Consider the following 16,368-nt stretch of genomic DNA (forward strand, 5'->3'; position numbering starts at 1 on the left):
TTGGTAACCACCAGTCACTTCTCAGTGTCTGTGAGTCTGCTGCTGTTTTGTTCCTTCTCTTGTGCTTTGTTTTTGTATTACACAAATGAGGGAAATCATTTGGTACTTGTCTTTCTCCACCTGGCTTATTTCACTGAGCATAATACCCTCTAGCTACATCCATGTTGTTGCAAATGGCAGAGGATTTCTTTTTATGGCTGAATAATATTCCATTTTGCATATGTACCACTTCTTTACCCATTCATCTATTGATGGACACTTAGGTTGCTTTTATATCTTGGCTATTGCAAATAGCATAGCGATTAACGTAGGGGTGCATCTATCTTTTCAAATCAGGGATTTTGTTTTCTTCAGGTAAATTCCTAGTAAGCGGAATTACTGGATTGAACAATATTTCTTTTTGTTTTTTGAGGAACCTCCATATTGCTTTCTACAACGGTTGAACTAATTTACATTCCCACCAACAGTGTAGGAGTGTGTATAAAATTTGTAATATTTCCAGAATATCTCACCTGGCTTTAGTACATCTGCATATCGACCGGCATTTCTCAGGGGTGGAGAGAAGTTCATTTCGATATCAATGGGTAATTACCTGGGCAACTGAGGGCTTATCTGAACCTGACAAGTTAGGGGGAGGTCCTGGCTTGCTTCTGCTGCAGTAGAAGAGATGGCCCAGGACTGCAGTTTGTAAACAATAAACAGGTTTTAAACTTTATTTCTCTCTTTGACTGATTTCGGTTTTAGAGATATTTTGCCCCGGAATTTCCTCTCCCTGGACTTACAAGGAGGGTTCCCATTTATCCACATCCTTGCCAACATTTATTATTTCTTATCTTTTGGGTAGTGGCTATTCTAACTGGTGTGAGGTAATATCTCGTTGTGGTTTTAATTTGCATTTCCCTAATCATTAGTGGTGTGAAGCATCTTTTCATATGCCTGTTGGCTGTTTTTATTTCTTCTCCAGAGAACTGTCTGTTCAGGTCCTCTGCTCATTTTGTAATCAGGTTATTTGTTTTTTGAGTGTTGAGGCATATAAGTTCTTTATATATTTTGGATGTTAACCTCAGATCAGATGAGTCATTTACAAATATATTCTCCCATGCTGCAGGGTGCCCTTTTGTTCTGCTGATAGTGTCCTTTACTGTAAGAAGCTTCTTAGTTGAATGTAGTCCCACTTGTTCATTTTTGCTTTTGTTTCCCTTGCCCAAGTAGATGTGTCCAGGAAAAAATTGCTCATACTTACATTCAAGAGATTTTTGCCTATGTTTTCCTCTAAGAGTTTTATGGTTTCATGACTTACATTCAAGTCTTTGATCCATTTTGAGTTTACCTTTGTGTATGAAGTTAGACAATAATCCAGTTTCATTCTCTCACAGGTAGCTGTCCAATTTACCCAACACCAGCTGTTGAAGAGGCTGTAATTTCACCATTGTATATCCATGGCTCCTTTATCATATATTAACTGACCATGTATGTGTGGATTTATATCTGGGCTCTCTATTCTATTCAACTGATCTACGGGTCTGTTTGTGTGCCAGTACCAAACTAGTAAAACAACTTTTTAAATGATTTAAAAGTATATAGGATGCAGTTGGCAAAATCCAGATTATTGGAGGTTCTACACAACCAATGACTTGAATACAATGTCAAATGACCCAGTTTCTTCAACAAATTGCAAGTGAAAAGATGGAACCAAGTACATACATGAAGAGATTTAAGAGATTATTAACCCAATGAAATGTCAAATCTCGTTTGGATCTCAATTGACACAAACCAACTGTAAAACTTCTGAGCCAGTGGGGGAAATTTGAGCACCAACTAGGCATTTGGTACTAAGGAAGTACTAGTTTACATATGACATTAGTGCTATGGATGTGTGTAAGAAGCCTTATTATAGAGACACAGAAAAATATTACCAAAATAGTGATGTCTGGTACTTGCTTCCAAACAGGGTGAGAGAGAAAGGAGAGCAGGTTATGGATGAAACAAAGATCCCACAAGTTTAATCACTAGCTAGTAAGATGGCAAATTACCAAGTATACTGACTAGGCCTGTTGCCCTTGTCCAGAAAGTCAGTACCTCTTAAAAGCCACCAAGGATCAGGCCTGGGTCCCTGATGGCATGCAGCAGCCAGACGTATTCCTTTGAAGTCAGTCCTCAGGTTCATCTCTCACCCAGTTTGCATCACATCTGCAAAACAGGCTGCTGATCAAATCAAGACCAGTGAAAAGATCTGGCTCTAGAAAGAATTTCCTTCTTCAGCTAAATTGACTCCCTGTTATGTTCTCTCTTTCAGAGATTATCCATTTGAGTAGATTGAGCTGTGAGAACAAAGTATTAAGCTCCTTCCTTGTTCAAGTGCCAGCCTCTTGCCCCAAGAGCTAATGGTACTTTGGACAGCAGATAGAAGATGAGATTAAGTCTCCTGGATCCTGATAAAGGCTAGGCCCTGAGAAGCAAACCAGTAATGAGAAGGCTGGCGCACATGCCTACACCCTCTCAACAGCGAACATAGGGGCTCCACCAGAGCACAGAAATTTGAGCATTTGCTAAACCGACTCACACCCTGACTCGGTTCCACTTAGTGGAACTGATAGAGATGAAATCGAGACTGCTCCTTAGCAGATGTAGCTGACTGAACAGCAGAGTAGCCAAGGCAGACCTGGGAGCCCCTGGCAGCCATCCGCCCATCCCGAACTCACTCCTCCTGCCCACCACTCCACCCATGCGCACTCCCACCCAGCTTCGCAGGGACTCAGCAGACAGCAAACCCGCTCCGACATGGAAGTTACTCCACAGAGCAACATGGCAGGTTAGTGCACAACCCCTTGGCCCCCACAGTCCTGAGGGCGGTTGTGACTGTGTGATTACTGCAGATCATGATGCTAACCCAAGCCTCTGGGTTAGCATGTAACCTGTTCTTAGATTCTATGTATTTAACTAAAACAAAACACTTTGGCTACTACCTTTTAGCATTTTTGTGAAAAGTGTGGCTTAAAACCAAACAGCCTCTCTGACAAGCCCTCAGAGCCAGAGCAGCCCCTTCTTGGAGCAACCTTGTTACCTCAAGTTTCACTACACCAACACTAATTCAACCTGCTCCACTACACAATAAAATGGTGTATCTGGTTTAAAGTACACTCGGGCGGCAGAAATCTGGATACAAGCACAGAGGTTCAAACTTACCTTCTCTATCTTGCAGCCTGATTCTACATATTAGAACAAGTTTATTTACATTTTGGGGACAATTAAGTACACCTTGTACCTAATACCTTTCACCACAACTACTCCGCTGAATCACTGGCAAGCAGGCTGATCTCATGAGCCCCCCAGGGCACCAAATGCTTGGCTCCCTTTCCAGGACGCCTTCACTAAAGGCCTGTCTGGGCTTTGAGGAGGCCCTTGCTGTGGCTTCTCTGATGTAGGACAAAGGTTGAAAGAGCAAAACACACCACATTCAGATTTACTGGTTCACACAGTCCGGAGCCTGCTGTTTCCACGGGCCAGGCCCTGGGGGTGCAGAGGCAGCAGGAAGCAGCTTCAAAACAGCATGCTCTGCACTCCCGCAGCCCACAGCCCAGAAGTAACTGCAACACCAGAGGAAAGAGCTATGCACCACAGGACAGGAAGTCCAGAGGAAGCTCTCTGCTCTCAAGTTCCAAGGAAGACCAGGTAAGAGGAGGCAGGTTTAGACTCTCCCTCCACTGTCATCTGTGTGGCATGAAAAGGTGGCTAAGGGGACCTGCCAGGCTTTAAGGAACTGAGCTGCATCTCGGCTCTTGGCTTCCCCAACCCTCCTCTGAGGTTCGAGAAATTCGGATACCTGTTCCCAAACAGGACAGAAGGGGAAGGATACACTCAGGTGACAAGGCAGTATATGCGGCTACTGGCGGGCTGGGCCCTGGCGAGGGCAGGCAGAGGCAGGGCGAGTGCCCAGCACCAGCTGTGCAGACACAACCCTGGGCTAGCTCTCTCCCAGGATGACCTCAGAGGTGGGACCACACATCTCTAGCCCTCTGCAGGAACAGGAGGCAGAGAAAATGCACCCTCAGCACAGCTTTGTAAGTCAGTGCTTTCCCCCCTTTCATCATTTGTAGAAGAGCTCCTAACAATTACCCCCTTTCCTGACTTTGATACAGAGAAGCAATTCTAGAAAGGTGGCTTTGTTTCTTCTTAAGCAGAGATAATGTTCAGAAGCACAGAGCTATAAACAAGGCACCTTTCTGATTTGCCGGCTGCACAACTTACTCCTGACAACATGCAAACCAAGAGCCACAGGCTCTCAACTACATGGGGTTCTACTGATTACTAAAAATACTTCAACGAGAAGATAAAACATTTTGGTCAATGTCCTCCACCACCTCTGAACTTCTAGAAGTAATTTGTCTCTCGGGTCCGAGGATTTAAGTTACTCACCAGCTTCCCAGCTTTCAAAGCTTGAGCAGAATGTTGAGAGGAACAGAAGCACAGAAGCTGGGAGAGAGCAGTGGGCAGGAGCTGTTTTCTGAAGAGAGGCAGGCACCTCAGAAGGTGCAAGCAGAGTAATACCAATGTTGCATCTTCTCGGCTCTGCGTGGCAGAAACAAGAGACCCCTCAGAAGCCAACAGAACCGAGTTTGCTCTGCCCGCCATTTAGCTGTTCCTCTGCCCTGTGGCCAGGGCACTGCTTCCAACCTTGAAACATGGGTCTGCCTGCAGAGGGAGTTTCGCTGACTTCCTGGCTTCTGCCACGGCTAGACCTAGTCCAGGACAGAAAGGACAAGCAACACTTGACCTCTGGGGACCACACACCTTGTTTGGTTGCCTATTCCTGTTGCAACAGAGTAATAATCCCTTTGGACTCCACTATAAAACAGTCGTGTTTTGCCTAAATGCCAACACTTAAGATAGCAACATTAGAGCATAAACTAGGACTGAGAATAAACTGTGAGGTTGACTTTACCCAGCAAACAGAGCCAAAGAGGTTAACTATTCTCATCACCTCCAAGAGCTTTTAAATATAGCTCCAAGGAACCTCGTTTGCAATGGCTTGTACTGGTCTCCCAATTAATTCACTAAGTGGCCAGTGCAGCAGGGGAGAAGCAGAGTACATCTGGTGCCACGCAGAGCTCTGGCAGGCTGTTCCACTGATGCTGGACGACTAGCACGTCTCTTTATAGTCCAAAGAGCATCTTCTACCGAACCACCTCCCCAAACCATCAAGTATTTCCAAGAAATCAACTACTGGCTCACTTAGAACACAAAAGCAAGACCCAGAAGAGCCATGGGGTCAGGTGGGCTTCGGGGAGACTGCAGAGGCAGTGGCTTCTAAGTGTAGCCCTTGATAAAACTTTGCTTTTTTTATTTATATTCCTTTCTACGAGCAGGAATCACACTGCACCTGGGCAAATGACTTTTAGGGATTCACAAATTCTGCAAAGAAATACATATTTTAAAAAATATCTTCTTCTGTCAACATTCTTATGAAAAGACTTTCAGCTGACAGTCCCATAAATCTTTAAACCAGAGTAAATATATGAAGCTGCTACAATAAAGGCAAAAAGGTAACTCACTTCCCTCCTCCTCTGCCCAGATTAACAATGCCATTTTGTACTGACTTTCCAGCAGACCTAAAAACCTTGCTCATCATTTAAGTTTTCTCTCCAGGGCATACTCCTCATTTCTTTGGCATGCAAGGATGGAATGGCAGCCCTGTTCCTACATACAAATAACCATCTTCAACATACAGAGGATGAAAAACACCTTCATGTACAGGGATTCAGGTTAAAGTTGAGAACCAGAAATCTACAAAAACTCAATTTGCATTTTTTAAAATACTTTATATGGTAAAAATACAGCAAAAATACTTTTTTGTTCAAAGAGGAAAATACACTGCTCTGATCACCGTCCCAAGGATGGCATGAGTAGCCTCTGGCTCCTCCACCGTGTGCTGTGGTGAGACTGCTCAGGCATGGCACCTCCAGCTTCAGTCATTTATCAAGGCTAAAATCATACTGTGGAGAGAAGAGAGTAACATCAGCAATGTCCCTGTAAGAATGTCCCTTCAGAGTCTGGTCTGCCCAGATGCATATCCCTAGGACTGAGCAAGGCACCGCACATGAGAAGAAGACAACAATTTACCTTGGAAAGAGTATCTCCTGATGCCCTAATTTTTTCACTAAAAAAAGGGGGCTGGTAGAAGACAGGGGTCTGACCTCATACCCGTGTTGGGCTTTAGTTTGGCAACAGTGAGCTCTGTCCAGAGGAAATCTCTGAATTCTCTGCCAGACCCATGTACGTGCTGTCCTTAGGCCTGGTGCCCTTCCCTGCACCCCCCACAGCCCAGGAAGCTCCTGCTCCAGTGGGCAGGTGGGGTGCATCCTCCCATGGGCTCTGGCTGCCATTTCTGCCACTGAACAAGAGCGGGATCTGGGTGTTGCCACTATGACACCCAAGTCCTGCAAATACCAGGTGCCCAGGCAGTCACTTGATAAACATTCTACTAAAACCATACCAGTAACAATGGTGATGAAATTATCATTCCTCTTACGGGAATCAGTCTTGCTCTGCTGAAATCACACAACATTAAATGCACCAAGATACCCCGCCAACACTGATGGTGTAAGGGACCAGCTGTCCCAATCTAACCACACTAAGTGCACTTCATGCATGGCACAGATTAGTGACAGGAGCTAATATTTTTGAAAGGTTTTTGAGAATTTATCATAGGTCAGCACGAACCTACATGGTTTACATGCATTATTAGTCCCTGTCACAACCCCAGGTGCTAGGTGTTATTACTATCTCATTTTCAGATGAAGAAATCGAGGCACAGAGAAGTTAAGAAAGCTACCCCGGGTCACACAGTATGTGGTAGAGCCCAGATTCCATTAGGTCAGCACCTAACCAAAAAATCAAAGGCAAAGACTCCACCAATGTCTGCAGAAGATGGGCTTGTTTTCCTTGAATTCTGTTTGACAAATGTGAATGTGTGCTTTGTGCAGGAGCACACCAGCTGCAATGGGCAACACAGGCAGCATAGGCCCCCACACTGGGGATCTGCGGTTTAGACATAAAGACAATTTTAAACGCCAGCAACCAAACACTAAGAGGAAAGTGTTGAAAGGACATCCTCTGAGACTAGTCTTTCATCCTCATGTCTTGAGTTATGGTGACACCAAGGGATGAGGTTAACAGCCATACTGCTAGAAATGGCCATACAGCTGAGGAGAGAAGAAGAAAGGACATAGCTGCTCAGCCAACCCAGCAGCGAAGGCTGTGGAGAACCAGGCCTTACACCTGCCCACAAAGGGTTTCCTGACTCCTCTAACCCCAGCCCTCGGTCCACCTTCAAGTTCAACCACTGAGAGCTAATAGACTCTGGTGCATCTTTAGATCCTAGGACTTGGGGTCTTCTAAGCAAATAATGCTCCCAATCTTACAGTTCCCCCCCCCCAAGTGTGACAGCATGGCTGTCCCCCGGAGCCCTTCCCCCACCCCAGTTCACCGCCAGGAGGAAAAGAAATGGAGCGGGGGAGGGGGTGGAAGCCTAGGACTGAACACCCAGCCCTGGAGGTCCGCTTTGCGAGCAGAAACCGACACTATGTGGTGCTCTGGACGTTGGGAAGCTGGGCCAGGTGGAGTGCTTGAGAGACAGATTTGGGCCATTTGTGGAGGACGGGGATCCACACCCGGCCACTCTGGGACAAGGGAAAGGCAGGCGGTCTGAGAGGCTTCCTAGCAGCGAGAGGGCTGCTGACGGAGCGGGGTTTGCACAGAGCTTGCTGCACGGGGAAGAGGAGAGCTGGACAAGGTTGTCTGGGCGCGATCTGCCCAGCTGGTTGGGACTTTGAGGAGCTTCAGGCACCCCATCCCCCTGGCTGCCTACTCAGCTGCGAGGCTCCCCCACTGTGACACGCAGCCTGCTGCGCCTTCCTCCTAGCCTGCCAACACTGATCCACAAACCTGAAGTCACTGTGCTGGCATCAGGCCAGCCAGAAGGAGGCCCCGCCTACAACAGCTAGAGATGCAAAGCACAGAGACTTACACCTGTGTGTTTGGCCCACTGTCTCTGACACCGGAAACAGGCACCACACACGGGAATCAGGAATCAGATCTTTCCTTCCCCCAGGCACCAGCTCCACTCCCCTATGACCCCCAACCTCACTCTAGGGGCTGAGCAGCTCCAGAGACTGGAGCTTCTGGGCACTAGTGGGCACCACACAGAAATATGAAACATCAAAAGAACATGGTTCAGATCAAAATCTCACAAATCCCAGAAAAAGGGTCAAATGAAACTGAACTCACCAATCTGCCTGAAACAGAGTTCAAAAGAAAAATCATAAACATGCTTATGGAGGTACAAAAAAATATTCAGGAACTCAGGAATGAATTTAAGTCGGACATTCAATCATTAAGAAATTCCATACCTGAAATGAAACATACAATGGAGGGATTTAAAAGAAGATTGGATGTAATAGAAGAGAAAGTAAATGGAATAGAAATTAGAGAAGAGGAATACAAAGAAGCTGAGGCACAGAGAGGAAATAGATCTCTAAGAATGAAAGAATTTTGAGAGAACTGTGTGATGAATCCAGATGGAATAATATTCGTATTATAGGGGAACAAGAAGAAGAAGAGAGAGAAAAAGGCATAGAACGTGTCACTGAGGAGGTAATTGCTGAAAACTTCCCCAATGTGGGGAAGGAGATAATCTCTCAAGCCATGCAGGTGCACAGATCTCCCAACACAATGGACACAAGGAAGACAACATCAAGACATATAATAATTAAAATTGCAAATATCAAGGATAAAGACAGACTTTTAATAGTAGACAGAGACAGAAAAAAGATCACATATAAAGGAAAACCCATCAGGCGATCATCAGACTTCTCAACAGAAACATTACAGGCCAGACAGGAGTGGCAAGATATATTTAATGCAATGAAGCAGTAGGGCCTTGAACCAAGAATACTATACCCAGCAAGTTATCACTTAAATTTGAAGGAGGGATTAAACAATTTTCAGATAAGAAAAAGTTGAGAGAATTTACCTCCCACAAACCACCTCTACAGTGCATTTTGAACAGACTCCTATACAAGGAAGTATTCCTAAGGCTAAATAGATGTCACCCAAGGGATAGACGAAGAGTACAGAATATGATTCATAACATACAAAGAATGGAGGAGGAAGAAAAAGGAGGAAAAAAGAAAAAAAAAGAGAACCTTTAGGTTGTCTTTGTAATAGCACACAAAATGAGTGAAATTAGACTGTTAGATAGTAAGGAATTACTCTTGAACCTTTGGTAACCAAAAATCTAAAGCCTGCAATGGCAATAAGTACATACCTATTGATAATCCCCCTAAATGTAAATGGTCTGAATGCAACACTCAAAAGACACAGACTCAATGAATAGATTAAAAAACAAGATCTGTCTATATGCTGCCTACAAGAGACTCACTTCAAACCCAAAAACATACACACATTGAAAGTAAAGGGATGGAAAAAGATATTTCATGCAACTAACAGGGACAAAAAAAGCAGGAGTTGAGTACTTGTATCAGACAAAATAGACTTCAAAACAAAGAAAGTAACAAGAGACAAAGAAGGACATTACATAATGCTAAAGGGGTCTGTCCAACAAGAGGACATAACTGTTATAAATATCTATGTACCCAACACGGGATCACCTACATATGTGAAACAAATACTAACAGAATTAAAGGGGGAAATAGAATGCAATGCATTCATTTTAGGAGACTTCAACACACCACTCACTCCAAAGGACAGATCAACCAGACTGAAAATAAGTAGACAGAGGCACTGAACAATGTTATTAGAACAAATGGACCTAACAGACATCTACAGAACACTCCATCCAAAAGCAACAGGATACACATTCCTCTCAAGTGCACATGGAACATTTTCAAGAATAGATCATATGCTAGGCCACAAAAAGAACCTTAGTAAATTCAAAAAGATTGAAATTGTACCGACCAGCTTCTCAGATCACAAAGGTATGGAACTAGATCACAAAGGTATGGAACTAGAAATAAATTACACAAAGAAAACAAAAAAGCCCACAAACACATGGAGGTTAAATAACATACTCCTAAATAACCAATTGATCAGTGATGAAACAAAACAGAGATCAAGCAATATATGGAGACAAATGACAACCATAACTCAACAACACAAAATCTGTGGGATGCAGCAAAGGCTGTGCTAAGAGGGAAATATATTGCAATACAGGCCTACCTCGGGAAAGAAGAACAATCCCAAATGAACAGTCTAAACTCACAAATAATGAAACTAGAAAAGGAAGAACAAATGAGGCCCAAAGTCAGTAGAAGGAGGGATATAATAAAGACAAAAGCAGAAATAAATAAAATTCAGAAGAATAAAAGAATAGGAAGAATTAATGAAAGCAGAAGCTGGTTCTTCAAGAAAATAAACAAAGTAGATAAACCCCTAGCCAGACTTATCAAAAAAAAGTCTACAAACATAAACAGAATCAGAAATGAAAAAGGAAAAATCACTACAGAAACAAAAAGAATTATGAGAATACTATGAAAAATTATATGCTAACAAACCGAATAACCTAGAAGAAATGGACAATTTCTAGAAAAATACAACCTTCCAAGGCTGACCCAGAAAGAAACAGAAAATCTGAATAGACCAATTACCAGCAAAGAAATTGAATTGGTAATCGAAAAACTACCTAAGAACAAAATACCTAGACCAGATGGTTTCACTGCTGAATTTTATCAAACATTTAGTGAAGACCTAATATCCATCCTACTTAAAGTTTTCCAAAAAGTAGAAGAAGACGGAATACTCCCAAACTCATTCTATGAGGCCAGCATCACCCTAATACCAAAACCAGGCAAAGACCCCACAAAAAAAGAAAATTACAGACCAATATCCCTGATGAACATAGATGCAAAAATACACAATGAAATATTAGAAAACTGAATTCAAAAATACATCAAAAACATCATCATTCATGATCAAGTGGGATTAATCCCAGGGATGCAAGGATGGAATAACATTTGAAAATCCATCAACATCATCCACTACATCAACAAAAAGGGCAAAAACCACATGATCATCTCCATAGATGCTGAAAAAGCATTTGACAAAATTCAACATCCATTCATGATAAAAACACTCAATAAAATGGGTGTAGAGGGCAAGTACCTCAACATAATAAAGGCCATATATGACAAACCCACAGCCAATATTATACTTAAAAGCGAGAAGCTGAAAGCTATTCTTTTAAGATCGGGAACAAGACAAGGAAGCTCACTCTCCCCATTTTTATTCAACATAGTTCTGGAGGTCCTAGCCGCAGCAATCAGACAACGCAAAGAAGTAAAAGGCATCCAGATAGGCAAGGAAGAAGTCAAACTGTCCCTGTTTGCAGATGACATGATATTGTACATAAAAAACCTAAAGAGTCTACTCCAAAACTACTAGATCTAATATCTGAATTCAGCAAAGTTGCGGGATAAAAAATTAATAGAAATCTGTTGCATTCTTATACACTAATGATGAACTAAAAGAAAGAGAAATCAGAAAACAATTCCATTCACAATTGCATCAAAAGAATAAAATACCTAGGAATAAATCTAAGCAAGGAAGTGAAAAACCTATACACTGATAACAATGGGACACGCTTAAGAGAAATTAAACAGGACCCTAATTAAATGGGAATTCATCCCATGCTCTTGGCTAGGAAGAATTAATATTGTCAAGATGGCCATCTTGCCTAAAGCAATCTACCAATTCAATGCAATCCCTATCAAAATACCTACAGCATTCTTCAATAAACTAGAGCAAATAGTTCTAAAATTCATACGGAATGACAAAAAAAACCAAATAGCCAAAGCAATCCTGAGAAGGAAGAATAAAGCAGGCGGAATTATGCTCCCCGACTTTAAGCTCTACTACAAAGCCACAGTAATCAAGACAATTTGGTACTGGCACAAGAACAGAAGCACAGACCAGTGGAACAGAATAGAGTGTCCATATATAAACTCAAGCATATATGGTCAGTTAATATATGATAAAGGAGCCATGGATATACAATGGGGAAATGACAGCCTCTTCAACAGCTGGTGTTGGCAAAACTGGACAGCTACATGTAAGAGAATGGAACTGGATTATTGTCTAACCCCGTACACAAAAGTGACCTCAAAATGGATCAAAGACCTGAATGTAAGTCATGAAACCATTAACCTCTTAGAAAAAAATATAGGCAAAAATCTCTTGGACATGAACATGAGCAACTTCTTTATGAACGTATCTCCCTGGACAAGGGAAACAAAAGCAAAAATGAACAACTGGGACTATATCAAACTAAAAAGCTTCTGTACAGCAAAGGGTACCACAAGTAGGAGAAAAAGACATCATACAGTATGGGAGAATATATTCATAAGTGACATATCTGATTAGGGGTTGACATCCAAATTATATAAAGAGCTGATGCACCTCAACAAATAAAAAGCAAATAAGCCAATTAAAAAATGGGCAGAGGACAGTTTGAAAAAGATATATGCACCCCTATGGTTATCACAGCACTATTTACAATAGCCACAAAATGGAAGCAACCTAAGTGTCCATCAGCAGATGAATGGATAAAGAAGATGTGGTACATATACACAATAGAATATTATTCAGCCTTAAGAAGAAAACAAATCCTACCATTTGCAACAACATGGATGGAGCTAGAGGGTATTATGCTCAGTGAAATAAGCCAGGTGGAGAAAGAGAAGTATCAAATGATTTCACTTATCTGGGGAGTATAAGAACAAAGAAAAAACTGAAGGAACAAAACAGAAGCAGACTCACAGAACCCAAGAATGGACTAACAGTTACCAAAGGGAAAGGGACTGGGGAGAGTGGGTGGGAAGGGAGGGATTAGGGGGAAAATGGGGCATTACGATTAGCACACATAATGTAGGGTGGGCATCATGGGGAAGATAGTATAGCACAGAGAATACAAGTGATGATTCTATAGCATCTAACTACACTGATGGACAGTGACTGTAATGGGGTATGTGGGGGGGACTTGATAATGGGGGGAGTCTAGTAACCATAATGTTGTTCAAGTAATTGTACATTAATATCAAAATTAAAAAATTAAAAAAAAATCCACAGAGACACAAGAAATTTGAATAATTCAAAAGCTCTGCAACGCCAATGCAAAATCCCATAGGACTATAATATTTCACCTACCGAAAGTAGGTGTGGCATCCAGGAATGTGCCAGGAGGAATGTAAACTCACCTATAAAGGTACATGAAGAAGCAGAGCAAGTGGAAACCAAGCTTGACCATGGCCTCTTTCATGTGTGACTTCAGCTGCCCTCTGTTGTGTATTTCTGTGGGATCAAACACTCCCATGTTACCACTTGGCACCATAATGAACCTGATAAAATGAAAGCCACACAGAAGTAAGTCAAATAATCACCATAAACATTCAAAAATCAGTAACCAATGATAAGCAACCCTAAAAGTGGTAGCAGCTTTAAATTCAATCATGGACTGAGCACTGCAATGATGTCATGGGCCACCACTTAGCTTTCCTTCAAGACACAACACTCATCATTTTTGATATGATCTTCTGCCCTCAGAAACAAATACAGTAGCACTTTAGAAAAGCTTATTTTATGCACTGAGACCCTTTTACGCATCTTCTTTAGAAAACTACTAAACTAGTCATACCTATGCTGTTTTCCATTAGGCACATGTGAAGGGGGCTCCAAAATCATACCATTTTATCAAGTTCTAAGAAACTTCTTCATCTGAAAAGTTCTAAATGAATTAAGGCTCTTCCCCTCAACTTCACATCTTTATAGGGAGGAGTGTCAAATATAATTATTCCCATTTCAAGGATGGCAGCAAAAAGATTCCGTGTCCAGAAAAGAACCCTCACCTTTGGTGTTTCTACTAACAGGTAATATGCCTCAAATTGCATAGCTTAAAAATGTACTTACCTCAAAAGAGCAATTTAAAGAAGACAGAGCAGAAATGACTTAGCATACATAAATGCTACTGTGAGCAAATATAACTCCTCTTCAGGTATGACAGTAAATGGATAGTTCAGACTCAAAAAGCAATGTCTAACTTTATACAACTCTTTAAAAAAAAGGATTAAATGCAGAATGTGTAGTAATAATTTACATGTTTTGTAAATATATAGGGAAAAATATAATACAATAATAATGTAATACATAATAAAGTATAATAATATGGTAATAAATACAATAGGTAATATTATGGCAAATAAGAAATGTCCTTTTGGTAGTGGTGGAGGGGTGAGCACAGTGGGAAATAGGAACAGGGCTGCAGGTCAGCACAGAAGGGAAAGGACACCATAAGCACACCTCTAGTTCCACATCCAGACCAATTCACCCCAGTGCTCTCAGACTCAAAGGAGAGTCCAACTTTTAAAACCAGATCTTGAGGATACCGTGTTTAACTACAGTCTTTTGGGCTCTTCAGACAACCTCTGAGTTTTCATGACATTTTTATTAAGGTATTATTGATACACACTCTTTTATAAAGGTTTCACAAGAAAAAGCAATGTGGTTATTACATTTACTGATATTATCATGTCCCCCCCATACCCCACTGTAGTCTCTGCCCATTGGTGTAGTAAGACGCCAGAGTCACTATTTGCCTTCTCTGTGCTATACGGTCTTCCCCATGATCCCCCCCACACTGTATGTGCCAATCATAATACCCTTCAATCCCCTTCTCACTCACTCCCCAACCCACTCCCCGACCCCTCCCCTTTGGTAAACTCTAGTCCCTTCTTGGAGACTGTGAGTCTGCTGCTGTTTTGTTCCTTCAGTTTTCCTTCGTTGCCATACTCCACAAATGAGGGAAATCATTTGGTACTTGTCTTTCTCCACCTGGCTTATTTCACTGAGCATAATATCCTCCAGCTCCATCCATGTAGTTACAAATGTTAGGATTTGTTACTTTCTTATGGCTGAAAAATATTCCATTGTGCATATGTACCACCTCTTCTGTATACATTCATCTACCAATGGATACTTAGGTTGCTTCCATGTCCTGCCTATTGTAAATAATGCTGCAATAAACATAGGGGTGCATATGTCTTTTTGAATCTGAGAACTTGTACTCTTTGGGTAAATTCCTAGGAGTGGAATTCCCGGGTCAAATGGTATTTCTATTTTTAGTTTTTTGAGGAACCTCCATATTGATGTCCACAATGATTGAACTAGCTTACATTCCCACCAGCAGTGTTAGGAGGGTTCCCCTTTCTCCGCAAACTCACCAGCATTTGTTGTTCTTAGTCTTTTCGATACTGGCCATCCTAACTGGTGTGAGGTGATATCTCATTATGGTTTTAATTTACATTTCTCTGATAATTACCGATGTGGAGCATCTTTTCATGTGCCTGTTGGCCATCTTAATATCTTCCTTGGAGAATTGTCTGTTCATATTTTTTAATTGGGTTATTTGCTTTTTGGGTGTTGAGATGTGTGAGTTCTTTATATATTTTGGATGTTAACCCCTTGTCAGATATATCACTTAAAAATATATTCTCCCATACTGTAGGATGCCTTTTTGTTCTGTTGATGGTTTCCTTTGCTATACCGATGCTTTTTAGTTTGATGTAGTCCCATGTGTTCATTTTTGCTTTTGTTTCCCTTGGCTCGAGGAGATGCGTTCAGGAAAACCTTGCTCATGTTTATATTCAGGAGATTTTTGCCTATGTTGTCTTCTAAAATCTTCCATGACTTACATTCAGGTCTTTGATCCATTTCAAGTTTATGTTTGTGTATGGGACTAGACAATAATCCAGTTTCATTCTCTTGTACTTAGCTATCCAGTTTTGCCAATACCAGTTGTTGAAGAGGCTGTCATTTCCCCATTGTATGTCCATAGCTCCTTCATTGTATATTAATTGACCATATATGTTTGGGTTTATATCTGGGCTCTCTAGTCTGTTCCATTGGTCTATGGGTCTGTTCCTGTGCCAGTACCAAATTGTCTTGATTACTGTGGCTTTGTAGTAGAGCTTGAAGTCAGGGAGCATAATCCCCGCAGCTTTAATCTTCTTTCTCAGGATCACTTTGGTTATTTGGGGTCCTTTGTGGTTCCATATGAATTTTAGAACTATTAGCTCTTGTTCACTGAAGAATGCTGTTGTTATTTTGATAGGTATTGCATTGATTTGTAGATTGCTTTAGGCAGGATGGCCATTTTGACAATATTATTTCTTCCTATCCATGAGCACAGGATATGTTTTTCTATTTATTGGTATCTTCTTTAATTTCTCTCATAAGTGTCTTGTAGTTTTTAGAGCATAGGTCTTTCACTTCCTTCATTAGATTTATTCCTAGGTATTTTAT

The 16,368-nt window shown here is 41.6% G+C and overlaps 1 protein-coding gene across 5 annotated transcripts in view; it reads right to left on the reverse strand.

The window, feature by feature from the left end:
• Positions 1-5,798: 5,798 nt before the first annotated feature.
• CNIH4 (cornichon family AMPA receptor auxiliary protein 4) overlaps positions 5,799-16,368 on the reverse strand; it is a 28,290-nt gene continuing 17,720 nt past the window's right edge. For 4 of the 5 annotated variants that reach the window (XM_057507819.1, XM_036888215.2, XM_036889019.2 and 1 more), the window contains 2 exons: positions 13,269-13,409; positions 5,799-5,993 (listed from right to left, as the gene is read on the reverse strand). In XM_057507819.1, coding sequence (XP_057363802.1) covers positions 5,966-5,993; positions 13,269-13,409 — 169 coding nt within the window. In that variant the 3' untranslated portion in view covers positions 5,799-5,965. Of the gene's footprint in view, positions 5,994-13,268; positions 13,410-16,368 lie in introns of those variants that run through there. The other variant, XM_036890526.2, reaches the window with a different exon arrangement.

This window comes from Manis pentadactyla, chromosome 9 (assembly GCF_030020395.1).
Source record: "Manis pentadactyla isolate mManPen7 chromosome 9, mManPen7.hap1, whole genome shotgun sequence".
Taxonomy (NCBI): Eukaryota; Metazoa; Chordata; class Mammalia; order Pholidota; family Manidae; genus Manis; species Manis pentadactyla.